The sequence below is a fragment of the Anolis sagrei genome, chromosome 3, assembly GCF_037176765.1.
Source record: "Anolis sagrei isolate rAnoSag1 chromosome 3, rAnoSag1.mat, whole genome shotgun sequence".
NCBI classification, from domain to species: domain Eukaryota; kingdom Metazoa; phylum Chordata; class Lepidosauria; order Squamata; family Dactyloidae; genus Anolis; species Anolis sagrei.
The window spans coordinates 259933914-259958218 of record NC_090023.1 but is presented as its reverse complement, the minus strand read 5'-3'; the positions used below and the strand labels follow the sequence as shown (position 1 = coordinate 259958218).

Sequence of the window (24305 nt, the reverse complement as noted above, 5' to 3'; positions counted from 1 at the left end):
GTTCCCACAACTTTTTGCATTTCTACATTTTTAGGGAAAAAGTTTGCCTTTAAAGAGGTGTTCCTAGGCATGTTGCTACATGCACCCAAGGAAATAAGCATATAAAATCACTCTCGACAAGAGATTCCCCCAGGCGCTTCCAGGCCATTGAATGCAAATCAAGGTGATCAGCTGAAACATTCACTTCTAGCCCCAGCAGACAGGGGTCTTTTGTCTCACCCTGGTCATTCCACAGATATATAAACCCATTTTTCCTACTTCCAACAGACCTCACTACCTCTGAGGATGCTTGCCATAGATGCAGGCGAAACGTCAGGAGAAAAATTGCCTCCAGAACATGGCCATATAGCCCCAAAAAACCTACAACAACCCAGAAATAAGCATAGTCCATGAAAGCTTATGCTACCAATTGTGTTCTACACTTCAGACACTGCCTACACAGAGCAATGTCTGAAATCCACAAGCATGTGGACAATTTCAATAGAAATTAGGAAACCATGAAAATGAACAAAATTACTACCAGTATTTTAAAAACTAAAATTAGGGCAGTAAATCAAGAACAACACTCTGAAAATGGGAATTCCAGACACGAAACAATCCGGGCAGTTAACACCTCCCAACAAAGTATTCGCCCAGGCAGCAACCAGCCAGCCCTTGAAGCTGCAAGGTTTTGCAATGCTAATCAAGGTGATTGCAATATTCACACTTGCCTCCAACAGACCAGAGTTCTTTCTCCCACCCTGGACCTACCAGATATATAAACCTCTCTTGCTTAGTTCCCAATATACCTCACAACCTCTGAGGATGCCTGCCATAGATGTGGGCACAATGTCAGGAGATAATGCTTCTGGAACATGACCATGCAACCCAGAATACTCACAGCAACCCAAGGACAAACTACTTTCCAATTAATTAATGCCTTATGGTACATAACATCCTTTTACTTCAGTGATTCAAAAAACATTTCAGCTATAACATGAAAAGGATCAATGAATTTTAGTATAAATAACTTCACAATCTTTTTGCTCTAATTGCTTTTTATTGCAAAAGTATAGAAAGAGTTTCCAAAATGGCATCAAACACAATATACCAGGTCCCTTAGCTATTCTGAAGTTGCTCCATCACCACTGCACAAAGGCTGGTCAGCTGCAAAAACTCATCAGAACCATCAGCCAAGCACTTGTCTACCTCCTGCAGAAAGAAAGAGTATGCAGACATTAACAGTTTCCAGGTTTCCATTCTATCTTTATTGTCTGGATTTTGACAGGATTTGTGAAAGTCTTCTGCTATCCCTAGAGATATACAACAGAGGTCTTCCAGCTATAGAAATCCAAATAAAACCCACAGGCTTTCTCAGGCTATAAATAAGATTTAAAATATTATATGGAGTAGACCCTTAACCGGAAACTCCATATAATATTTTAAATCTTATTTATAGCTTCCGGTTCCCTCCCAACAGGCAATTTTTTTAAAAAAAACTACTTAGAATAAAAAAAATATTTTTTTACAATAGAGTAAAAATGAGTTACATTAAGATCATCTTTATTTGCTTTTAATGTTTTTCAATTTCAGTATTGCTATCAATCCAATACATAGTTAATAGTACAGTATAATATGAAGTATAATTTTGGGCCTATTTTAACAGTAATTCTCAACCAGAAACTTTATCTGACATTATTTACTTATTTACTTCCATTTATATACCGCTTTTCTCAGCCCTTAGGCGACTCAAAGCGGTTAACAATAGCAAAATGCAATGCTCAACATCATAAAAACAGTTTAAAAAACAATTAAAACAACATAATAAACAAACATCAATATAACATCTCATTAGCATCTCATAAGTAGAATCAAGATCCAGTCTCATCATCCGTTGTTCCGTATTCCTATATTCATTACACTGTCTATTCAAATACCTGCTCGAACAACCAGGTCTTTCCTCCAAAATGCCAGTTGGGAGGGAACCGATCTAATATCTGTAGAAAGGGCGTTCCACAGCCAAGGGGCCACCACTGAGAAGGCCCTGTCTCTCGTCCCCGCCAGACATCTCATAATTCCCATAAGTGTCAGTTATCTGAGAGTCTACTGTAGTGAATATTAAGAATCAAATGAATTGTGCATTCTTTCCTTGTGCAGAAGAAAACATCTCTATTAAAATTAGTATTCTTCCCAAAGTCAATTGGCTATTTTCCTAATTGCATTTCTTAATAGCCTAAAAGCATCTGATCTGACTGTTAGGAATTGTGGGAGTTGAAGTCCAAAACACCTGGAGGGCCAAAGTTTGCCCATGCCTGCTCTAATCCCCTACATGCCAGGAATCGTCCAACTATTTCCTTTCTGAGTTCTCTGGCAGGGGAAAGATGGACATACCCACAATAAATCTCAATAACACTACAGAAGCTCTGAAAGAAAGCTCCTTGCCTCTTTCATCTTGTCTAAACAAAGCAATCCTGTTCATCACTAGAAATATTGCACACTGCTAAAAGCATCTCCTCAAGATGGATGGGTTGCAGTGCTATTTCTCCTGCCTCTCTCTGAAGTCGCTTCCAACTGCTTAGCCTTTACCATAAAAGGAGACTTTCTCATTGGCAGTGAAGCAGCATTTGCTGTAATTCTGCATGAAGGGAACAACTTAATATCCTTAAGATGGAATAGAGCAAAGCATTGCTTTCAGCACCAAACCTGCAACATCCTAAAACAATGAATATATATATCCTTTGTGTCTATTATAATACAGTGGTTTTCAATCTCTCTAATGCCGGCACCCCTTAATACAGTTCTGTCATGTTGTGGTGACCCCCAACCATAATATTATTTTTGTTGCTACTTCATAACCGTAATTTTGCTGCTGTTATGAATCGTCATGTAAGTATCTGATATGCAGGATGTATTTTCATTCACTGGACCAAATTCGGCACAAATGCCAGATACGCCCAAATTTGAATTCTAGTGGGGTTGAAGGGGAGATTGATGCTATCATTTGGGAGTTGTAGTTGCTGAGATTTATAGTTCACATACAATCAAAGAGCATTCTGAACTCCACCAACGACTAAGCTGAACCAGTCTTGGCACACAGAACTCCTATGACCAACAGTAAATACTGGAAGGGTTTGATAGGCATTGACTTTGAGTTTTGGAGTTGTAGTTCACCTACATCCAGAGAGCACTGTGGACTCAAACAGTGATGGATCTGGAACAAACTTGGCACTAATACACAACATGCCCAAATGTGAACACTGGAAGAAGTTAGAGAAAATAGACCTTGACATTTGGGAGTTGTAGTTGCAGGGATTTATAGTTCACCTACAATCAAAGAGCATTCTGAACTCCAACAATGAGAGAATTGGGCTAAACTTCCTACACAGAAACCCCCATGACCAACAGAAAGTACTGTGTTTTCTGATGGTCTTTGGCAACCCCTCTTATACCCCCTCGTGACCCCCCCCCCCGGGGTCCCGACCCCCAGGTTGAAAAACACTATTTAATACATGGGTTTGGTGAAACATTACAAATATCCGAAATGCCAAGCAACTCAAACTTACGGCAAGTTTCTCTGCAATAATGGATTTCTGCTTGTCGCTGAGATCCTCTCTCTCGACAATGATATCATGAAGCTGGTTGATCAGCTGCGTAGCTGCATAGCCTTCATTAATCAGGTTCTAGACACAAGGAAAACCAAACCGTGAGAAGCAGCTTTAACCAAGGAGTCATTATTGGCTCAGGCCACAGACACCTTTCAGTAATGAAAACTCAAACGATGCCTTGGCTTAAATAGCAGAAAGCAGGCACAAATAAAGCTTTTAGTATTATTAACTCCCTTCCCATGCCCCACAACTTCTACAGAGGCGATATCTTATTAAAAATGCAAGCATATTATACAGTGAATTCTAAAAAGTTAGCTAATTGGGATATGTCTAATACCCAGAGGATTAGTTGGTGGCACAGACAACAGGGGACGATCTCATATTGTTGTACTGTACCATTATTTAAGAGCTTTTAAACACAAACTAGTTAATTAGCTTAGTGAAGTCTGAATTAACTCGAGGCAGACTCCATCAGAAGTCTACGTAGATAGGTTTACATCACATGCCTCTCCGCAAGCTCAGAGTCTTGTGAGAATCCCAACACTGCTGGCTAATAATTAAGAAAGACCTGTCTGCTAATTTAATCTTTGAGGCAGATTGAGCCAGCCAGCACAACCAATGAAGAGGAATGCTGGGAGCTGAAGTCCAACAATACTTGGTTAGGTATCCTTTATCCATGATGAATGGGAGTGGAAGTTCTTTAGATTTTGGATTTCTTAAGTTTTATGTTTTGGAATGTCTCTACTGGAGATAACGTGAGAGATGAGAGCCAAGACGAAATTCCTTTATGTTTCATATACACCTTATACCCTGGAAGTCATTTCATACAATGTTTTTTAATAACATTGGGCATAACACAAAGTTTGTGTACACAGAACCAAAAGGAAGCAAAGGTGTCACCAATTGTGGAATATTCTGAATTTTGGAATTATGTATAAGGGGTGAAGTGTTCAACCTGAATCTGGAAAGCAACATTTTCCCACCTCTGGTCCTGCCCATCTTACTATAAGGCAGTGGTTCTCAACGTGTGGGTCCCCAGGTGTTTTGGCCTACATCTTCCAGAAATCCCACACAGTTTACCAGCTGCTAGGATTTCTGGGAGTTGAAGGCTCAATGCTATGGAATCATGGGAACTATAGTTTTACTAGGTCCTTCAGCCTTCTCTGCCCAAGAGTGCTGGCGCTTCACCAAATTACAATTTCTGGGATGTCACAGCATTGAACCATGGCAGTTGTAATGTTCCTTTGGTACTTTCCACACTGCATGTGCTTTAGCTGTATATTTCTGCCTGGCCGGGCATTGGATTAAAAAGCTCTAATCGCCCAACCTCTGATGCTATGATTCTGCAATTCTATTAATTCAAAAGATGCACTAAAGTTTCACACTAATGGTGCCCTTCTTCGAAGACAAAAGTGGGCATTCTCCACTGGGTGCAGACTGTGCATGTCTTGACCTAGAAACACTGTCCCACTTTTGTGGGAAAATCCACCCCCCACCAAAATCACTGCAGTTCTGCTGGAAAATGTGGCACCCAGAGAAACACAAGCCTTGTTTGACAGAAGGATTTGTGGATGGGGAAATTGTGACATTTACAAGGGTTGAATGAAAAGTAATGCCCCCACCTTCGTAACTCCTCAACAGATGGCAGTACTGGTATGCGGCAGGTACTGGCTTGTTCAGTAGACTCTCCTCTACAGTTCCATTTTGGTGGGAAGCCTTAGCATTGAACGGTTGTGTTGTTAAAGTGCGAAGTATGGAACCCTGCACAGACGGTCGGTCGATGTGACTTAAGCAATATGCAGTCATTTAGTTCTTGACAGCAGAAGGTGTCACCCCAAAGGAGATTCATCAGAGAATGTAAGCTGTTGATGAGGATTGTGTTGATGTGAGTACTGTGCGTTGTTGGGCAAAAGATGTTGAGGTGGGAACATCTGACTTGTGTGACAAACAAAGAGTTGGACGTCGTGTGACAGCAACCACCGAGTTTCACAAGCAAAAGGTTGACAGAATGATTCAGGATGATCATTGCATCACTCAGAGAAATTTCAGGCATAATCGGCATATCACAAGAATGCGTGGGTCACATTATTGCTTTGCTTAGGTATCGGAAGATCTGTGCACGATGGGTACCCAAGATGAGAGAACTGTGAGACGCTGGTTGCGGAAATAGTGTGTCGACTTCTTCCACGATGGCTTCAGAAAATTAGTTCATTGTTGGCTGAAATGTATCCAATGGGTTGTTGTAGGTTTTTTGGGGCTATATGGCCATGTTCTAGAGGCATTTCTCCTGACGTTTCGCCTGCATCTATGGCAAGCATCCTCAAGGTAGTGAGGTCTGTTGGAACTAGGAAAAAGGGTTTATATATCTGTGGAATGACCAGGGTGGGACAAAGGACTCTTGTCTGCTGGAGCTAGGTGTGAATATTACAACTGACCACCTTGATTTGCATATAATGGCCTTGATTTGCATATAATGGCCTCCCACTTTTGTTGGGAGGTGATTAGATGTCCTTGTTTGTTTCCTCACTGTTGTTGTGCTGTACCTCTGAGGATGCTTGCCATAGATGCAGGCAGTAGTTAAAGGCAGGTAGTTAAAGAGCACATTCTAAGGATTATTTCTGCATTTGATTTATTAAAATATTCCCATCCAAACCCAAGTAACGAAGGTGGAGGCATTACTTTTCATTCAACCCTCGCAATATGTCTGTGTTGTGGCAGAAGGTTTTTTTAGAGTACTAGTTTTGTAGTTTGCACGACTATTTTTGGACTGTATTAAAACTAGATCTAGCTAGCTAGCTAGCTATATAAACAGAGTAGGACCCAGGGACACTTGCAAGCTAAGAGTGCTACTTCCTCCCTTTGAAGCGCTCTGCCACCTAAGGTCATAAGCCAAATAAATGTCAAGAAGTTCATGTTACACTTAAACCGTGATTGGCTCCAAGGAAAGTCGTTTTTAGTTTCTGAGTGCTTACATAACCATCTCCTCTCACAGCAACTACAACTGTGCTCACAAAGAGGAAAAGCAGCATTTCAAAATCTGCACTCTGCATGTTAAAGCAAGCTACCTTCGTTACAGCTTCCAGTTTTTCAAACGAACCGCTCTGGCAGGAAGCAAGTAACCCATCCAGCATTTCTCTAGGGATGACCTAGAACAGAAAGTGGCATTAATACGTGCAGATCCATGTCATGATGCTCCAAGCTTCTTTCGGTTTTAATGCCAAGACCAATGCGCAAGCAAAAAACCCAAGAGTAATTACCCAGAACAGCCACAATAAATACTTCACCACATCCATCCATCCATCCATCCATCCATCCATCGATCGATCGATCGATCGATCTATCTATCTATCTATCTATCTATCTATCTATCTATCTATCTATCTATCTATCTATCTATCTATCTATCTATCTATCTAAAAAATGCTCTGTGCATATTGAGTACCTTAAAAACAAAAGAACCAATGAACGAAATCGCACCAAATTTGGCAACAAAGCGTCTCACTACACAAGGAGTGACCATCACTCAAAAAATATGATTTTGTCATTTGGGAGTTGTAGTTACTGGGATTTATAGTTAACCTACAATCAAAGAACATGCCACCAATTATGGCATTGAACCAAACGTGGCACACAGGACTCCCATGACCAACAGAAAACACTAGAAGGGTTTGGTGAGCATTGACCTTGAGTTTGGGAGTTGTAGTTCACCTACATCCAGAGAGCACCGTGGACTCAAACAATGATGGATCTGGACCAAACTTGGCACAAATATTCCATATGCCCAAATATGAACACAGATGGAGTTTGGGGAAAATAGACCTTGGCATTTGGGAGTTGTATTTGCTGGGATTTATAGTTCACCTACAATAAAGAGCATCTGAACTCCACCAATTATGGCACTGAACCAAACGTGGCACACAGGACGCCCATGACAAACAGAAAACACTAGAAGGGTTTGGTGGGCATTGACCTTGAGTTTGGGAGTTGTAGTTCACCTACATCCAGAGAGCACTGTGGACTCAAACAATAATGGATCTGGACCAAAAATGACACAAAAATTCCATATGCCCAAATATGAACGCAGATGGAGTTTGGGGGAAATAGACCTTGACATTTGGGAGTTGTAGTTACTGGGATTTATAGTTCACCTACAATCAGAGCATTCTGAATCCCACAAACGACAGAATTGGGCCAAACTTCCCACACAGAATCTTCATGACCAACAGAAAATACACAAGTCCACCCAATCCAACTCCTTTCACCAGGGCAAGAAAACATAATCAAAGCCCTCCTGACAAAGAGCCATCCAGTCATAAATATAGATAGATAAATAGATAGATAGATAGATAGATAGATAGATATGATTCACACACAGATATAGTATCATACATTTGAAAGGGACCCCTAAAGAAGGACAATTATATGTTGCTTGTTCCAGAGTAGGCAAACCAGACACTCTCCACATCAACACTGACAAAGAAACAACAAGAAATACTGTTTACTCACAAGCATAAAGGAATTACATAGATTAGAAACCAACCCTTTCTCATTACTTTATTTTCCAGATCACCAGACTGGGCCACAGCAACGCGTGGCAGGGACAGCTAGTACTTTATATAAAACAGCTAAGGGACATTGTAAACTGATCAAGAATGGGGAAAGTAAGTCCAGAAGCTGCATGAAGCTCCCAAACTTTCCTGCTACGGCCTTGAGGCCCTCTAGATCTTTCCAGATCTATAACTGAATATAGAGATAATTTAAGGACAGAACAGGATGTTTTGGCCTGCAGGGAGACTCAGCAGGTTAAAATTTGGCTCCGAAGGGAAAATCTTTCCCCTCCCCAGAACTGAAAAAAATTATGGAAAATTCTTGACAGAGTGTTGCAGCAAAAGGAAACAAAGACCAAAAATGGAAATTAGGTGAGATACTGTATAGTCTTAAGTAAACATATATGTACCACATAGCTTTAAGAAATATAGGGAAAAGAAATAGGGTACATAAATTTCTAGAAGTTATATAGCAAGTAAACTTTTACTTAAGATTGTATACAGCATCTCTTTGGGAATTTTGGTCTTCATTTTATTTTCTAAGGCTCCTTCTACGCTGCCATATAAAATCAAGATTATCTGCTTTGAACTGGATTATATGGCAGTGCAGACTCATATAATCCAGTTCAAAACAGAAAATGCAGATTATCTGATTTGATAATCTGGATTATATATGACAGTGTATGGGAATGAGTGTATTAACTTTATCAATTCGTTTTGCTGTGTTAACTAATTTGTTAGCAATTCAAAATACATAAAATACTAAAATTTTGTTCCATGAGCACAGCAGGGATATTTTTGTGCAGAATATTATTAATATTTCACTAGTACACATACAGATCTATTTTTATCACAGCTCCCCTGGCTACTCGCCCATCTCTAAGAATAATTCAAAGTGTTGCTTATGACGTATAAAGCCCTGCAAAGTTTTGGAACAGAGTTTGAATCTGCTGCAGATCTGGGGGAAGCTCAGATTTTTCAGTTTCAAAGGCCCGTCTGATGATGATATGAGTGAGAGCCTTATCCCTGGCTGTTTCTACATAAAAGATCTCACTTCCTAAGACGGCAAGACTGGCCACCTGCTCTTTGTCCATCCATCAGCAGTCAAAACCTATTTTGTATTATTATGGAAGGAAATGGAAATTATCCGTTTTTTTAATAAATGGCTTCTGATAAGATATTGTACTATTTCTAAACTCCTTTTTGCCTTTACATTTTTAAAATATATCTTTTAATGGCACATAATGTCAGAAATATTAAACATTAACTAGGTATTTTAATTACAAAAACTGAGTGTAGTACCAAAAGCACAATTCAAAGTGCTGGTGTTAACCTATAAATCCCTAAACGACTCTGGCCCAGTTTACCTGTCTGAACGGATTCTCCCCTATGAACCATCAAGGTTATTAAGATCTTCCGGAAGGGCCCTGCTCTCGGTCCCACCATCCTCTCAGGTGAGTCTGGTGGGGACGAGGGACAGGGCCTTCTCGGTGGTGGCCCCTCGGCTCTGGAACTCTCTCGCACTGGAGATTAGAACTGCCCCTTCCCTCCTGACTTTTAGAAAATTGGTGAAAACTTGGCTCTGGAATTTAGCATTTGATGAGTGAGTCAAGAACTTCTGGCCACACGGACGGATGGTAATGAATTGTGATATCTTTTGGACGACCTGGCTTTATGTAATTATATGATTGTTTTTAATGTATTTTATGTATTAATGTGTTTTATGGTGTAATTTTTTCAACTACTGTTTTTGAATCATGTTGTAAACCAGCCTGAGTCCCTCTCTAGAAGTCGAGAAGACTAAATAATAAATAAATAAATAAATAAATAAATAAATAAAAGAGTTAAATGGATGCAATGACTCAGCAAAAGCTGCAGTTCAATATAGGCAGGTGTGCCTGTAGCTTAGTAGGTCTCAGTGTTAGTTTGCCCTCAGTCTGAGAGAGGTGTCAGTCTGAGAGAGCCCTCAGTGTGAGAAGCCCTCACTGGAAGAAAGGCCTCAGTATGAGTGTGAGAAGCTTCAGTGAGAGAAGTCCCAGGTTCAAAGTCATCGTGTATAAAGCTAATTTGTGTGAAGTTCCTTTGTAATTTCAGTGTGAGAGAAGGCTCTGTGAGAGCGAAGCTGTTTATCTGCGTGAGAAAGAAGCCCAGTGTGGAAGCAAAGAAGGAAGTATAAACAATTGTGTTATGGAAACCTTGTTCTTGTAAATAGTACAACCATATTATTTTGCTATAAAGAAAAGCCTCCTATGGAAGAGATAACACTGGTTTGTGTGTCTTTGTTCTTTTTATCACTTTTGGCTACTGGCACTAGGTCATGCTGCTGCTAATAAGTTACTCTGCTATTTATGAGGAAGTCCTTTGTTAATTAAGCCCACTCGCCCAACAGATAATATTTAATTCAGGGTGATAATTTAAATTTAGATACATCTAAATTATATAGTTGGATTTTATTGTTGAGTCTGAGAGAAAAATAAGGGTACAAATAAATATGATAATAAATAATGAGTTGTGTTGAGTCCAAGTTCAATAAAAAAGTCAATAAATAAGTAAAGCCTGGTTAGCTATGCCTAATGCAACACAAACTTGAAACAGGAAGGGCAAAAGTTTCACTCAAAGTGCTTCCTTTTAGAATTGAAAGCTCAAGTTCAAATTTCTGGCATGACAACAGGTACTCCATATTCACTGGGGTTAGTGGTGCAGGACTGCAACTATGAAAACATTATCTCAAGGTCCTCCAATGTGGATCTATTATCAACTTCTGTCAGAGTTGCACTGAGAGACCAAAAGATTTCTATGGAGACCATATTAATCAAGGCCATGAATAATAATAATAATAATAATAATAATAATATAAACCTGTGAATATGGAAGGCCACCTATACTTATGGAAATCATACATTTCAGTTGTGTACAATATACTGACAGCACAATTTTGAAGAAAACCTTACACCAAGTACTGTACTGTACATGATAGATCAGGCATAGACAAACTTGGGCCGTCCAGGTGTCTTGGACTTCAACTCCCACAATTCCTAACAGCCTCGGGCCCCTTCCTTTTCCCTCTCAGGTGTTTAAGTGCCAATGATGTGAGATACTGTATAGTCTTAAATAAACATATATGTACCACATAGCTTTTAGAAATATAGGGAAAAGAAATATGGTACGTATATTTCTAGAAGTTGCTTAAGTGGCTGAGGGGGAAAAAGTAAAGGGCCTGAGGATGTTAGGAATTGGTGGAGTTGAAGTCCAAAACACCTGGAGGGCCCAAGTTTGCCCATGCCTGTGATAGATCCTTAGAAAAAAACAAGAAGACTCACCCCTGCAATTTCCGTTACAATTTTTTCCGTGACTTCTTTTCCACCCGTCAGTCGCGTGGCGCTCTGGAGCAGCGTGATGGCTTTTCTCAAGTCTCCCTCCGACACGTGAACAAGGTGCGAGATGGCCTGCCAAGATGACATAATATTTGAAGGAACACCAAAGCAAATAATTAGCAGCAGATTGGCGATGATGCTCGTTTCTGACTCATAGTCTTTTGGCCTTGGAACAGATTTCACTTAATATCCAACTTAGCAGAAAGGCTAACCGAGGAGGAAGGGGAGGGACAGAGCACTGTTACCAATGCTCCAAATATTTTTATTTTGAATGTTTTTTTTTAAAAAAAACGTTCAACCAAGTTGTACATCAGACCAAAAAACAAATACAATCTTCACTAAAATGTTAAAAAACCATAAAACCTTGTCAAACCAAGATACATTCTCAAATGGGTTGTTGTAGGTTTTTTCGGGTTATATGGCCATGGTCTAGAAGCATTCTCTCCTGACGTTTCACCTGCATCTATGGCAAGCATCCTCAGAGGTAGTGAGGTCTGTTGGAACTAGGAAAAAAGGGTTTATATATCTGTGGAATGACCAGGGTGGGACAAAGGACTCTTGTCTGCTGGAGCTAAGTGTGAATGTTTCAACTGACCACCTTGATTAGCATTTGATGGCCTGACAGTGCCTGGAGCAAACTTTTGTTGGGAGGTGATTAGATGTCCTTGTTTGTTTCCTCTCTGTTGTTGTGCTGTACCTCTGAGGATGCTTGCCATAGATGCAGGCGAAACGTCAGGAGAGAATGCCTCTAGACCATGACCGTATAGCCCGAAAAAACCTACAACAACCCAGTGATTCTGGTCATGAAAGCCTTCGACACTGCATTCTCAAATGTTTCTGTCACAATAACTATTTGGCTGAATGTGTTTCACAGATTGGGGGGGGGGGGGTGGGGGTATTTAGTCAGACATCAATTGTACAAGTTCTCTCAGTTAAAAAGATGAGAGAGGCCTGTACCTGACATCATAGGTAGACCTCAACTATGAGAGACAACATGGGAAAACACATCCAGAAAATCACACTGCCTGATTTTTAACAAATTTATTTGTAAATTATGGTGGAAAATAAGTATTTGGTCACCTACAAACAAGCAAGATTTCTGGGCTCCTCTGTCCTCCACTCATTACCTGTAGTAATGGCACCTATTTGAACTTGTGATCAGTATAAAAGACACTTGTCCACAACCTCAAGCAACCACACTCCATACTCCACTATGGTGAAGGCCAAAGAGCTGTCAAAGGACACTTGTGCTGGCACAGCTGTGCCAGAAGCTAAATTTTCTTTTTCTATGCATTGTTAGTTTGCACGTGTTTTTGTTAGCCAGGCATTTTGCAGTTAAGCAGCTTTCCCTAGGCTGCAGTCATAGGCTAGCGCCTGCCTATCATCATTGGGGTTTTTGGAACTGCCCCTTTCCCCAGGTTCAGGAGGGAAAAGGGGACAGTTTGTTCAGTCTTACAGTTTGAAGCCCAACTATAGGAAGTGTGAGTTTTTCCCTCCTATAGAAAAGCTTTGTTTCTTACAAGCTTGGCTGGGGAAGACAATTCTCATAGTTTTACTAAGAAATACAGCACAGCCCTTGTTGGGATTAAAGAAACAGATCCTCAGCATTCGTGGAAAAAATCCAAAGGACTCCAGCTAGAAAATCTTCAGAGTTTTAGCCAGTAAGGTCTACTCGGGTACCCATAAAGCAAATTGGAACCGGGTGTAGGGCCCCACGCCAGGTAAGCCTAAGGGAGGGATCAAAAGGATTTCCCTCATAGAAGAAAGAAACAATTCATGAAGCTAGTTGCCTGTCCATTGTGGACAAGTTAAGTAATATTTGGTTGACTTGTTGAAGATCTAAGAAGTATTTGACTGATTTGTTGCACCATAAAATCATAGAATCATAGAATCAAAGAGTTGGAAGAGACCTCATGGGCCATTCAGTCCAACCCCCTGCCAAGAAGCAGGAATATTGCATTCAAATCACCCCTGACAGATAGCCATCCAGCCTCTGTTTAAAAGCTTCCAAAGAAGGCGCCTCCACCACACTCCGGGGCAGAGAGTTCCACTGCTGAACGGCTCTCAGTCAGGAAGTACTTCCTAATGTTCAGATGGAATCTCCTCTCTTGTAGTTTGAAGCCATTGTTTTGCGTCCTAGTCTCCAAGGAAGCAGAAAACAAGCTTGCTTCCTCCTCCCTGTGGCTTCCTCTCACATATTTATACATGGCTATCATATCTCCTCTCAGCCTTCTCTTCTTCAGGCTAAACATGCCCAGCTCCTTAAGCCACTCCTCATAGGGCTTGTTCTCCAGACCCTTGATCATTTTAGTCGCACTCCTCTGGACACATTCCAGCTTGTCAATATCTCTCTTGAATTGTGGTGCCCAGAATTGGACACAATAAAGAACTTTGGACACCAATAAAGAACTTTGTTAAACTTTCCAAGCTTCAAAGGGCTTTGTATAGGGAAATTCATAGGGCCTCTAAGCCAAGGCACCCCGGCGTCCTGCTGGGCTCATAAAGATCACGTCCTGTTAACAGACAATTGCTACAGGCCCAGTGTATGACAGCACAACACTAGAAACAAAATTGTCACCCTGCACAAAACTGCATACCAATATATACACGCAATATAGTAAGCAATCACAATTATATACATACATAACAAATAACTAGCATAGGAGGTTTGTAGAAGGTTGCTATTTCCAACAATCTAATACTCTTATAATGGCAAAGCATGGCCCACAACCTACATGTAGCCCCCAGAACCATTTTTATAGCTTCCATGGCCCTCCTTTTTTGAGCCTGTAGTATTCAGGGTCAAGAAAACCAATGATTTTTTTAAAAAATTCATTTAAATACAGGCTTTTTACAGCATTAAATCAATAAACATCTGAATCGGCTGCAAAGCTACCTCACTGCTGACTGCAACATTCTCCTTTTCGGCAACTTCTAGGAGTCTCTGCCGTTGGATTTTGTCTGAAAGGGGCTTGAAACGGAATTTAGAGCATCGAGACGTTATAGGTTCGATTATCCTATCAAAGGAAACACAGGAAAACAAAAAGGGAAATATAAATTCCTAGACGACACAGCCGGACTAGATCCCTTCCAATCTGGCTTCCGTGCGGGGCACGGGACAGGGACTGTGCTGGTCTCCATCACGGATCACCTTCGATGCCAGCTTGACCAGGGCGGGTCAGCGCTGCTTGTGCTATTGGATCTCACAGCAGCATTTGACACAGTCGACCACAATCTCTTGACCCACCGCCTTGCTGTTGCTGGAATCAGGGGGACAGCTTTAAACTGGCTGTCCTCCTTTCTTCACAACCATGGACAGCGAGTGGAGAGGGGAGGCCTGGTCTCTGAGAGGTCCCCTCTATCTTGTGGGGTTCCTCGGGGGGCCATTCTCTCCCCTCTGTTGTTTAACATCTATATGCGACCACTTGCTCAGCTGGTTCGAGGTTTTGGGCTTGAGTGTTACCAGTATGCCGATGACACTCAGCTGGTGCTGAAGATGGAAGGCCGACCGGACTCTGTACCCGATTGTTTCCATCAGTGCCTCGAGGCCGTTACTGGATGGCTGCGTGCCAGCAGGTTGAGGGTGAATCCAGCAAAGACGGAGATTCTATGGCTGGGTCGACCGGGCAGTGGGGACATCCATCTGCCCACCCTGGATGGCGAGGCGTTACGCCCATCATCATTGGTAAAGAGTCTGGGAGTCCTTTTGGACCCTCTGCTGACGATGGAGGCCCAGGTCTCTGCCGTGAGCAGAACCGCCTTCTTTCACCTGCGGCAGGCTAGACGGCTGGCCCCCTACCTGTCCAGGGACGACCTAGCTACGGTGATCCAGGCCACGGTCATCTCAAGACTGGACTACTGTAACGCCCTCTACATTTGCCTCTCTCTGTCGGTGATTCAGAAGCTCAAGTTGGTACAAAACGCAGCTGCTCGGCTTCTTGCGGGAATTCCGATGAGATGCCACATCACACCAATCTTACTGCAGCTGCATTGGTTACCAATTGAGCACCGGATCACTTTCAAAGTGATGGTACTCACCTTTAAGGCCTTGCATGGTCTGGGGCCAATGTACTTGAGGGATCGTCTCACCCCCTACCAACCCCAGAGATCCCTCCGCTCTGAGGACCAAGATCTATTGGAGGTCCCCAGTGTCAAGACCTTGCGTCTAGCGGCAACCAGACGCAGTGCCTTCACAACAGTGGCGCCATCAGTCTGGAATGCTCTGCCACCTGAGGCTCGTGCCCTGCGGGACTTACCAGCTTTCCGCAGGGCATGTAAGACATACCTGTTCCGACAGGCTTTCAATGTTTGATACTGTTGTTTTTAAATTGTTTTAAATTGCTTTTAAACTTTGTTAGATTTTAGCTATTCTTGTAAGCCGCTCCGAGCCCCAGGGGAGTGGCGGCATATAAGTTTAAATAATAAATAAATAAATATAGCATAGCTTTCATTCCCAAGCACTCGTAACAGAAAAATACATCATTTGTGCTACAATTCTCATTTTCTGTAAATGGAAGGGTGGGTAAGAATAGAATCAGGGAATCATCGAGTTGGAAGAGACCTCATGGGCCATCCAGTCCAACCCCATTCTGCCAAGAAGCAGGGAAATCGTATTCAAAGCACTCCTAACAGATGGCCATCCAGTCTCTGCTTCAAAGGCTCCAAAGAAGGAGCCTCCGCACTCCGGGGCAGAGAGTTCCACTGCTGAACAGCTCTCCCAGTTAGGAAGTTCTTCCTCATGTTCAGGTGGAACCTCCTTTCCTGTAGTTTGAAGCCATTGTTCAGCATCCTAGTCTCCAGGGCAGCAGAAAACAAGCTTGCTCCCTCCTCCCTGTGACTTCCCCTCACGTATTTATAAATTTTATTTATTTATATATTTATTTACAGCTTTTATATTCCGCCCTTCTCACCCCACAGGGGACTCAGGGCGGATTACAGTGTACACATATATGGCAAACATTCAATGCCAATTTTGACTTACAACGTAAACAGACATACACAGAGGCTTTTTCTGGCTGCTAGGGGAGCTGTTGCTTTCATCGTCCATCTGCGACACTGATGAAGTACTTCCGCATTCCCCGCATGCTTTTTGTGGAGTGCTTGCTGAAGTCTTTTTTTTTATGGCCTCATAAATTTGTTAATTTGGCCTCCCCACACTGTAAGGTGGTACCTAATTTTCCTACTTGACAGATGCAACTGTTTTTCAGGTTGCAAAGGTCGACAACAGGCTACACAATTGGTTGGAAACCCACTCCAACCCGGGCTGGCTTCGAACTCATGACCTTTTGGTCAGAGTGATCTTAATGCAGCTGACACTCAGCCAGCTGCGCCACAATCCCGGTGTCTCATCTCAGCCTTCTCTTCTGCAGGCTACACATGCCCAGCTCTTTAAGCCGCTCCTCATAGGGCTTGGTCTCCAGACCCTTGATCATTTTACTCACTCTCCTCTGAACACATTCCAGCTTAGAATCAACATCTCCCTTTAATTGCGGTGTCCAGAATTGGACACAGTGTGATTCCAGGTGTGGTCTGACCAAGGCAGAAAAGAAGGGGAGCATGACTTTCCTAGATCTAGGCATTAGACTCCTATTGATGTATAAAATAATAATAACAACAACAACAACAACAATAGTAACAATAATAATAAAACAACAACAACAACAATAGTAACAATAATAATAAAATTTTATTTATACCCCGCCACCATCTCCAGTGTGCCTTCCCAAATAAGGAACCCTAAGCAACATGTCTCTAATTGCACTTTACTAATGATCTAGGATTGTCTGCTCGCTCCTTTTCTCTCCAAATACCCATCCTAGTTATATGTCACCTTATCATGCCCAGCATTTTAAAATTTTAATCATTACATTTGGCCCTGCCATAGGTTTTTAATGTGTCGTGGTGTTACTGTTATTGTTTATTGCTTTGTTTATGAGTTTATTTATTGTCTGTATTGCTGTGTTGTTTTTATTGATGTATTTGGACTCGGCCTCTTGTAAGCCGCACCGGGAGATGGTAGTGGGGTATAAATAAAGGTTTATTGTTATTAATTATTATCTCCCCAAGGGGACTCGGGGTGGCTTACATGAGGCCAAGCCCAGCAATACAACAAAACAATATAACTTAAGAACACAACAGAAAATAAAAAATAAAATACAAAAACCAATATAAATAAACAGAACAAACGATATAAAATCCGAACATTAAAACACAGAAAATTGATCACAGTGGGCAGGGCCAATTGCGAAATATTAAAAATTTAATACATTGTTTGGTCAAGGATTATTTATTGTACATTCAATCACTGAAGGCACACTGGAACAGTCAAGTTTTCAGGCTCTTCCTAAAGACTACCAGGGTGGGGGCTTGCCTAATATCTCTTGGGAGTGAATTCCAGAGACAAGGGGCCACCACAGAGAAGGCTCTCTCCCTCGTCTCCACAAGGAGTAGTGTCCTAGTGCTGGTTTTGACCTCTAAAGCCCTAAACGACTCCGGCCCACTTTACCTGTCCAAACGGATTCTCCCCTAGGAACCATCAAGGTTATTAAGATCTTCCGGAGGGGCCTTGCTCTCGGTCCAACCACCTTCACAATCGCGTTTGATAGGGATGAGGGACATGGCCTTCTCGGTGGTGGCTCCTCGGCTTTGGAACTCCCTCCCACTGGAGATTAGATCTGCTCCCTCCCTCCTGACCTTCAGGAAACTAATAAAGACCTTTGGAATGTGGCATTTGAAGACTGAATCTATAACCTTCGTCCACATGGAAGGAGGATTATGAACTGTGACTGTGATCGTATTGACGATTTGGCTTGGGGAATATTATGATGATGTTTTTTACTGTACTTATATTTTAATCTATAATGATGATGCATTGTGTTGTTTTTGTATATTATTGTATTTGAACACATGTTGTGAACCGGCCTGAGGTGAGATTAGGGCCCTCGTTCGAGGTGAGAAGACCGGTATATAAAACTCCTAAATAAATAAATAAATAAATTCTGCATAAATAGTAAATACAGTAAATTAAGGTAATTAAGTCTTTAAATGCAGGCTTAATCTTGGCTTCTTAAAAAAAAAATTTTTGTAAATAACTGGATTCTGTATTCTGAACAAGAAAGCATTTGGAAGCTCATACGTACCGGCTGATGTAATTACAGATCAGGCAGAAACGTGTTGTTTTGGATTCCTTCTCCATGGTACGCCTTAAAGCCGCCTGAGCCGCTGAGGTCATAGAATCGGCTTCATCCAAGATTACGATCTTGAAAGGGGGACACGGCTTGCCACTAAACCCAAACCCATCCGCAAAATACATATTAAATACTAGCAGAATGAATGCATGGAAAAATCAATAAATCTCCCCTCCGAACGCTGCTCAACGATCAGTTTCTGAGATGTGAAGGAGGATTTAATAAGCCTTCTACGACACATTGAGGATTTAATATTTAAGAACTATTCATGCATATAGGACATGCATCGCAGAACACTACATTATTGAGCTGTTTTGAGTTTTCCTGGCTGTATGGCCATGTTCCAGAAGCAGGCGAAACGTCAGGAGAGAATGCTTCTGGAACATGGCCATACAGCCAGGAAAACTCACAACAACTCAGCAACTCCAGCCATAACGCCTTTGACAATACTACATTAATGCTCTTATTCTTACTAGATTCTTCAATTACTTTCTAGAAACAAGTTTCATTCTTCTTTGCTTGGTGAAAGAGTTTGAAAGAATACCTAAGAAAAGCAATATCCCAAATTTGATCAAAGTAACCATCTAAGTTGGCTGTGGATAATGTTGTTCAAATCATCTAGAAGACATGATCTGGGGAAGGCTGCTCTAACACACTAAAACAATAGTACCTCTGGGTTGTTGTAGGTTTTTCGGGCTATATGGCCATGTACTGATATTTAATGATTTATTTTACAATTGTTTTTAATTGCCCTATATTTGTCTCGTGATGTTTTGTATCGATGTTGTTCACCGCTTTGAGTTGCCTGAGGGCTGAGAAAAGTGGTATATAAATAAAGTAAATAAATAAATAATGTTCTAGAAGCATTCTCTCCTGACATTTTGCCTGCATCTATGGCAGGCATCCTGAGAGGCTGTGAGACAACCTCTGTGATTCCGGCCATGAAAGAATTCAACAATACTGTAGTACCTTTTTCAGTCTCACAGTTTTTAAACTACTCAGGGACATTAATGCAAGATGAGCAGAGCTACTGAATATTAAATGCTCACAAAATGCAGTTATGCCCTAGCGACTTACGCTGGCATGCTTTTTAGAGGCTGGGAGCCATTGCGTAGTGCTTAATCATGGCTTATTTTAGCCCTATAGAGCTAACCTGTACAAAAATGAAAGAGAGACGATGATCATTGTGCTTACTCTGAACGACTTCCCGACACTGTCAGCTGAGCGAACCTCTTCACCTTTTCTCTAATGACTTGTATTCCCCTTTCATCAGAGGCATTCAGCTCAAGGACTCGTTGCCGAAACAATTCAGGCCTATTTACAACAACAGGGAGGTTAATAAGTTTTCACAAAAATCTATATAAATAAAAATGTAATGTTCGTTTCTGGGATTAACAGAACTCAAAAACCACTGGACGAGTTGACACCAAATTTGGACACAAGACACCTAACAGCCCAATGTATGTCCTTCACTCTAAAAAATAGATATTGTCATTTGAGAGTTGTAGTTGCTGGGATTTATAGTTCACCTACAATCAAAGAGTATTCTGAACTCCAGCAATGACGGAATTGAACCAGTCTTGGCACACAGAACTCCCATGAACAACAGAAAATACTGGAAGGGTTTGGTGGGCAGTGTCCTTTGGTTTTGAAGTTGTAGTTCACCTACATCCAGAGATCACTATGGACTCAAACAATGGTGGATCTGGACCAAACTCTACACGAATACCCAATATGCCCAAATGTGAACACTGTTAGAGTTTGGGGAAAATAGAATCTTGGCACTTGGGAGTTGTAGTTGCTGGGATTTATAGTTCACCTACAATCACAGAGCATTCTGAACCCCACCAACGATAGAATTGGGCCAAACCTTCCCTACATCCCAACTGCTAATGCCTCAGAGGGAGAGAAGAGGCAATCGCTACTGAATCTTCTCCAACCTTGCCACCGCCTTGTCCTTTTGTGTCCTGTCTTAATCAGATTGTAAGACTGAGAAAAGGGATCTGTTTTGTTGTTGCCTTACTTGTAAAGCACTAAATAAACCAATAGTATTAATAACAGTGAACTTGTGGATATTGAATTTCCTTGATTATGAGCATTTCTCATAAAAGTGCTGGTTTTGACCTATAAAGCTCTATATGGTTCTGGCCCAGCTTACTTGTCCGAACGCATCTACCCCTCATAATCTAAGATCATCCGGGGAGGCCCTGCTCTCGCTCCCATCAACAGCACAGATGCGCCTGGCAGGGATGAGAGACAGGGCCTTCTCAGCTGTGGCCCCCCACCTATGGAACACACTCCCAAATGAGGTAAGATCCACTCCCTCCCTCCTGGCTTTTGGTAAAAAATTAAAATCATGGTTTTGGGACCAGGCCTTCGGGCAGTAGAAGTAAATTTATGCAGCATTTCAGAAAGACTATAACAGGAATGGCGATTCAACGGATGAGACTGTTTGATTGTTTTAATTATTGTTTATTGCTTGTGGATATACTGTTTTAAACTTGATTTATGTCTAATTGCGGTGTATAATTGTAATTGTTTGTACTGGCATTGAATTTTGCCATTACTTATATGTAAAACGCTTTGAGTCCCTCTCGGGGTGAGAAAAACGGTATACAAATACTGTAAATAAGTAATAAATTTCTTCTCCCAGTTCCATCCCTTTAATGGAAGAACCATCACATTTAGCTGCTATGTCCAGCACAGCTTGAGAAAAAAATAAGCTTTTAGGGCAAGGGACAAAAAACTGTTGCATTCCAGGCCTGGAAACACCTATGACCACTGCACCACACAAGAGTACAGGAATATAAGCAAACCGTTTATTGTAAAACACATTAAAAGCATATTAAAAAGCAGGAGTAAGTAAGGAAGACAAAATCCGCACCTTCCTTTCTTATGAATCCTCTTTCAACTATTTATATGCTCTACATATTTTACTGAATTTTCGTAAATGTTTTCTGTGCAAATGTATTACTTTGCTTTACACTTCAGTCCCCAAGAACATTTGCCGTTCTTCAGTTACAAATACAGTTTAAATATAGCTTCAAGAAAGAGTAAACTGTAGTAACTTAGAAGAATATTGAATATATTGATTACTTATTGTCCTCTAAAGAGCTGCAGAGTCTTTCAGGGAATTAAATATCTACACAACAGACTTTTAAAAACCTATTGCTTCTCTTTTTTAGTTCCTCCCTCTATTACACTGTTTCTCAATCTTCCTAATGCTGCAACCCCTTAAAACCCCCTCATGTTGTGGTGACCCCCAAACATAACATTATTTTCATTGCTCCCTCTCAACTGTAATTTTGCTACTGTTATGAATCGTCATGTAAATATCTGATATACAGGATGTATTTTCATTCAATGGACCAAATTTGGCACAAATACCGGATATGCCCAAATCTGAATACTGGTGGGGTTGGGGGGATTGATTGTGTCACTTGGGAGTTGTAGTTGGAGGGATTTATAGTTTACCTACAATCAAAAAGCATTTGGAACTCCACCAATGATGAAATTGAACCAAACTTGGCACACAAAATTCCCATGACCAACAGGAAATACTGGAAGGGTTTGGTGGGCATTGACCTTGAGTTTTGGAGTTGTAGTTGACCTACATTCAGAGAGCACTGTAGACACAAACAATGATGGATCTGGACCAAACTTGGCATGAATACTCTATATGCCCAAATGTGAACACTGGTGGAATTTGGGGAAAATAGACCTTGACATTTGGGAGTTATAGTTGCTGGAATTTATAGTTCACCTACAATCAAAGAACTTTCTGAACCCCACCAATGATAGAATTGGGACAAACTTCCCACACAGAACCCCCATGACCAACAGAAATTACTGTGTTTTCTGATGGACTTTGGTGACCCCTCTGACACCCCCTTGTGACCCACCCAGGTTGAGAAACGCTGCTCTATTAAATGTATGCATGTCGTATAACATATAATGGGATATATCTGTGACAACAAATGTGGGGTGCCAATTTGCACATATTCTCTAAATACACAAAAACATGTACATGTACATGTACATATACCCATACCCATACACACACACACACACACACACACACACACACACACACACACATATATATGGGAATGGATTCAGGATTCCTTAATTCTTCACTTTCTATCAACTATTACCTTTGTTTGTAAAAACTAGGGTCAGAACCAGAACCAACTATGTGCTTAAGTGACCCAATCACATTTCTGAAATTACAAGGCGACTACAAGACTTGCAACAAACACGTCTTCCGTAAAGGCCACTTTTATATGAGACTTACCCAAAGAGTTCTCTAGCCGCTGCCAAAATAGTTGACGTTTTCCCAGTTCCCGGTGGGCCATAAAACAAGAGATTGGGGAGCTGGAAAAGCAGAAAATTGCAATAGTCTGTCATAATATAGTTGTGGAGTGGCTACAATTTGTTTTTTACTTATGGCAACCTTAAAGCAGGCCTATCACATGGTTTTCTCAAAAAGACTTTCTGAAAGGGATTTCCTTTTGCCTTCCTCTGAGGCTGAGAGAGTGTAATTTGTCCAAGGTCCGCCAATGGGTTTCCATGGCCAAGCAGGGATTACACACTCTGATCTTCAGAGTGAAAATCCAATATTCAAAATACTATACCACCTTGTTCCTTTATTTAACAGGGAAAATTCTTATTTAGAGCTTAACAGATGAAAATATTGTGTGCTTTTTGACTGGAGGTTCACACATTGCTGCTTCTCAAGATACTTTCAATGTGTTGTCGATGGCTATTATAATACAATACTATAATTATAATTATATATTTACATTACATATAATATTACTAATAGTATTACATTATAATGGTATAGTGAAATATAGTAATATATCATACTGATATTGTACTATGCTAATAATATAATATAATATAATATAATATAATATAATATAATATATTGTATGAAAATACATATTGTAAGCCGCTCTGAGTCCCCTTCATGGTGAGAAGGGCGGCATATAAATGCCGCAAATAAATAAATAAATAAATAAATAAATAAATATCATGGTCGGAATCACTAGGTTGCTGTGAGTTTTCCAGGCTGTATGGTCATGTTCCAAAAGCATTCTCTCCTGCCCAGATCTATAGCATACCTGCCTACATCAATGTCAGGCATCCTCAGAGGTTGTGAGGTCTGTTAGAAACAAGGCAAGTGGGATTTGTATATCTATGGAACGTCCAGAGTGGGAGAAAGAACTCTTGTCTATTGAGGCAGATGTGAATGTTGCAATTGGCCAGCTTAATAAGCATTGAATGGCCTTGCAGCTTTGAAGCCTGGCTGCTTCCTGCCTGGGGAATCCTTATTGAGAGGTGTTAACTAGCCCTGATTGTTTCATGTCTGGAATTCCTCTGTGGACACAGCGTATTATTTGGGAACACAAAAATGCTGGACCACTCTAACAACCATCATGTCACACTACACAGAGAAGCTATTGAAATCCACAATCATGTGGACAATTTCAACAGAAAGGAGGAAACCATGAAAACAAACAGAATCTGACTAACAGTTTTAAAAAAGCTCTAAAATCGGGACAGTAAATAAAGAACAATGCTCAGAAAACAGGGGGCTCCAAACATGAA

General features: G+C 41.1%; 1 protein-coding gene across 1 annotated transcript in view; it reads right to left on the bottom strand.

The window, feature by feature from the left end:
- Positions 1-1019: 1019 nt before the first annotated feature.
- The window catches only part of RFC4 (replication factor C subunit 4), a 33048-nt gene continuing 9762 nt past the window's right edge, over positions 1020-24305 (bottom strand). Inside the window, exons 4-11 of the mRNA XM_060767429.2 lie at positions 22987-23066; positions 19887-20006; positions 18645-18788; positions 14402-14522; positions 11452-11577; positions 6650-6730; positions 3543-3659; positions 1020-1191 (exon numbers count right to left, since the gene is read on the bottom strand). Coding sequence (XP_060623412.2) covers positions 1099-1191; positions 3543-3659; positions 6650-6730; positions 11452-11577; positions 14402-14522; positions 18645-18788; positions 19887-20006; positions 22987-23066 — 882 coding nt within the window. The 3' untranslated portion in view covers positions 1020-1098. The remainder of the gene's footprint in view (positions 1192-3542; positions 3660-6649; positions 6731-11451; positions 11578-14401; positions 14523-18644; positions 18789-19886; positions 20007-22986; positions 23067-24305) is intronic.